The sequence below is a fragment of the Terrapene carolina genome, unplaced genomic scaffold, assembly GCF_002925995.2.
Source record: "Terrapene carolina triunguis isolate 2854851 unplaced genomic scaffold, T_m_triunguis-2.0 Scaffold16825, whole genome shotgun sequence".
Lineage (NCBI taxonomy): Eukaryota > Metazoa > Chordata > Testudines > Emydidae > Terrapene > Terrapene triunguis.
Window position 1 is genome coordinate 1 of NW_020681176.1, and position 3,583 is coordinate 3,583.

Sequence of the window (3,583 nt, forward strand, 5' to 3'; positions counted from 1 at the left end):
GGGGCTGGGAATGCTGTGGTGATCAGGAGTTGGGTGGGGGCTCTAGGACCTGGCCCTGCCAGGCAGAGGAGGTGCTGTGCCAGGCCCCTGGGTGGCATCTGCGCCCTGACCACATGCTCGCGCCTCTGCAGATGCTGGGCCAGTTCATTGCCCGGGCCGTGGCTGACCATGCGCTGCCCCTGGACTTCCTGGACCGCTACAAGGGGCGCGTGGACTGCGAGCACGCCCGGTAAGAGTCTCCTCCCCCCGCCCTGCCCTGGCACCAGCCTGGTCTGCTCTGCCTCCAGCCGGCAGCTGGCAGCATCTCCAGGGAGAGCCCCCTGCCCCTCACTGTCTCCTCCTTGCAGGGCTGCCTTGGACCGCGCCGCAGTGCTGCTCCGGATCAAGCGGGACGTGAACCAGTTGGACAACGTGTGGGGAGTGGGGGGCGGCCAGAGGCCTGTGAAGCATCTCATCAAAGAGGTGAGCGCCTTGTGCCCCTCGCTGGCCGGCTTGGCCCCGGGGCTGCACGGGGCCTGGGCGGGCGCCTGCCCGTCCCCGTGCTGAGCCCTCAGTACCTGTCCCCCACAGATGAACCTGCTGCTGCGCGAGTACCTGCTGTCCGGGGAGGTGTCGGAGGCAGAGCACTGCCTGCGGGAACTGGAGGTCCCTCACTTCCATCATGAGCTGGTCTATGAGGTAGGGCGCAGGCCTGGCCTGGGGCGTCTGTTTGGGGCTGTGCTGTGATCGCCAGCGCTGGCCGGGGCCAGTACTCGTGGCACCCCCAGTGGCTGCTGCGGCCCGGCCGTGGGAGCTGTGCTTGCTACCTGGATCCTGGGGGGTGTCCGTGATGCCAGCAGTGGCTGGTGCTGCCCACCCCATGCTGACGCCCCCTCCTCCATCCTCGCAGGCTGTAGTGATGGTGCTGGAGTCCACAGGCGAGACTCCCGTCGTCATGATGGTAAAACTGCTCAAGGTGCTGTGGGAGACCGGCCTGGTGACCCTGGACCAGATGAACCGGGTGAGTGCTAGAGCTGGGACAGGAGCCCGGAGAGCAAGGGGCTGGGTTGGTGCCATGAATAGTGAGGGGGAGCCAGCCATGGAGTCTTGGCAGACTGGCCAGCTGCAGCAGAGGTGAGGAGGCCCTTGTGGGGGCAGATTCAGCCTCTAGGATTGACTGCAGCACAGGCTGCCATTCCCAGCCCAGGGCGCGAGGTCTCCCTGGGGTATCACGGCCCCTCCCTGCTCTGTCCCAGCATTCCTGGCTCTGATCCCAGTTCTGATCCCCCAGGGCTTTCAGCGAGTCTATGACGAGCTCGGAGACATCAGCCTGGATGTGCCCCTCGCTCACCGTATCCTGGAGCGGCTGGTGGATCTCTGCTTTGAGGAGGGAGTCATCACCAAGCAGCTGAGAGACACCTGCCCAGCCAGGTACCTGCAGCATGGGGGACTACGGGTCAGGTTTGAGGAGCACCAGGAGAACTGCAGAGGAGCCCAGGGCTGGGATAGAAGGAGCTTGTGGGTTGGAGGTGGGGGGGAAGCCCAGTGCTGGGGTAGCAGGGGCTGTGGGTCAGGATTGAGGGGCACTGGCAGAGCTGTGTGGAGCCCCGGGCTGAGGTAGCGGGGGCTGCAGGTTGGGATTGAGGGGCACAGCAGAGCTGTGGGTCGGGAGTGAGGGGCACTGGCGGAGCTGTGTGTGGGGAGAGCCCAGGGTTGTCTGGGCCTGGCTCACTGACATTCGTGTCTTTCCTCTCTCCAAGGGGCCGGAAGCGATTTGTGAGCGAGGGTGATGGGGGGCAGATCAAGCAGTAACTGGCCGTCTCGTCCCCCCCAGCCCGACAGTCCCCTGGAGGTGATTGATGTCCCCCAGCCCTGGAGCTTCTCCTTGTCTGTCTCCAGCTGGGAACGGCGCCAGGGAACCACCCAGCCCCAGCTCCCAGAGGGGCGGTGCAGAGGCTGTGATGGATCTTGGGGGGGAGGTGGGGTCCAGGAGCAGGGACGGGGCTGGTGGGCTGATCTCCCAGCTGGGGCTGCCCTGGAGGTGGAAGGGGGGGTGGGGGGTGGGCTGGGTGCAGCTGCAGGACTCTTGTCCCCTCCCCCTCCCTGCAGCCCCAGCTGGGAGATGCCCCTCCCTCGCCTAGTGGGGCTGTGTCTGTGCCCCCCCAAGCTTGGCTCCATGCAGTGGGGTTAGCAAGGGGGCATTTCCTCCCTCCCCTCTCCCCCCAGCCTCCTATGGTGGCTAGTTCAGGAAAGGGCCTGGTTCTCACTCTACCCCCGGGGCAGGGAGCTCTGCTTGGGGGCTTTGGGATTCCTTTCTTCCCCACAATGGAGCAACTGAGGTCACCCCATGTGTCAGTCCAGCTGGGGAGGGCCTGGTGGCGCAGGCCTGGCTGTAACTCCATCTGCAGCGTGCTCCTTGGTGCCCCCCTTTCCCACACCAGGGCGTGGCCTGCAGAATGGGCTGGGTAAAACCAGCCTGTCTTAGGGGAAGGCAGTGTGTCCTTACTCTGCCCCAGGGAGCGGAGCTGGGGGCTTGCAAGAGAAATGCCCAGGCCTCTCCCCTGGGCTGGGCACCCGGCCACACAGGACAAGCTGCTTCCTTGTATCTTATGCCAAGGGCCAGGAACAACCTCCAGAGCAAAGGATTCTGGGTCACACCGATCAGCTTGCCTCATGGGCAGTGACACAGGTAAGGGGGCCACACCCACCTCCCCACATCTCAGCTCTGCTCCTCTTCTAGGCAGAGATCCTGCTCCCCCCCAGGGACCCACATAAGGACTGCTCCAGAGACTAGCCTCAGCTCTGCCCCTAAGGTGATCGGCTGAGCATTACCCACAGTCCACTGCCTTGTGCTTACTTTACTACCCTACAGCGATTCATCATAGTGGAGCTTCCCTGGGCTGCAGCACTGGGAGGAGGTAGCACCAACCACCGGTACAGGCCGCATGCAGGAGCACTGGGTGTGACAGCTGGAGTGGGGGGTTCTGCCTGGCCTAAGGGGGCCCAGTTGACGAAGGGCAGGTATTTGAAGGGTGTGGAGCCGGGGGGCCTGTAGGCCTAGGGTGGCTGGGGGTATCTCAGGGAGGTGATGGGCTGGGACTCGTCTCCCAGGGCAGGGGCCTTAAACCCCAGCGCTTGAGCAAGGTGGGACCTGTGGGGGCTACTCCAGGTCTGCCTTCCAGCACCCTGAGGAGTCTATCACCCCCTGGTAGGCCCCACTGTTGGGCTTGGGAGCAGGGAGTCAGCAGCTGGGTGCTGCAGCAGTGGATGGCCCTCCCTGGCTTGAGGAGCGGGGCAAAGGGGCAGCGCTGATGCATAAACACAATAAAGATGTGTCCAAAGGAACCGCTGGTGTAGCCTGTGTTTGTCCTCCACGGTGTGTGCTGGGGGGGTTGACCCTGGTGTAGGGCGGGGGGTGCTCGCTGGCCAGCAGCGCGTGGGGCCGCCCCAAGGACCCTGGCCCACCCAGCGTGTTCCCAGCTGCAGGGCTTGGGGCCTGTGAGGTTTGACCCTCGAGGGCTGCTGCCCGCAGAGCCTGGGAACTGCCTGCCCTGGGCTGGCCCGTCACCCCTCTGCCTGTGCCCGGCTTAGCCCCTGGCCATGG

General features: G+C 64.9%; 1 protein-coding gene across 1 annotated transcript; it reads left to right on the forward strand.

Moving 5' to 3' along the window:
- The first annotated feature begins 23 nt into the window (after positions 1-23).
- On the forward strand, positions 24-3,324 carry LOC112124487 (programmed cell death protein 4-like). Its single transcript, XM_026661761.1, has 6 exons — positions 24-229; positions 348-462; positions 571-678; positions 890-1,000; positions 1,271-1,410; positions 1,740-3,324. The coding sequence occupies exons 1-6, from the start codon at positions 114-116 to the stop codon at positions 1,789-1,791; spliced, it is 642 nt and encodes a 213-aa protein (XP_026517546.1). The 5' UTR covers positions 24-113; the 3' UTR covers positions 1,792-3,324.
- Positions 3,325-3,583: the final 259 nt, after the last annotated feature.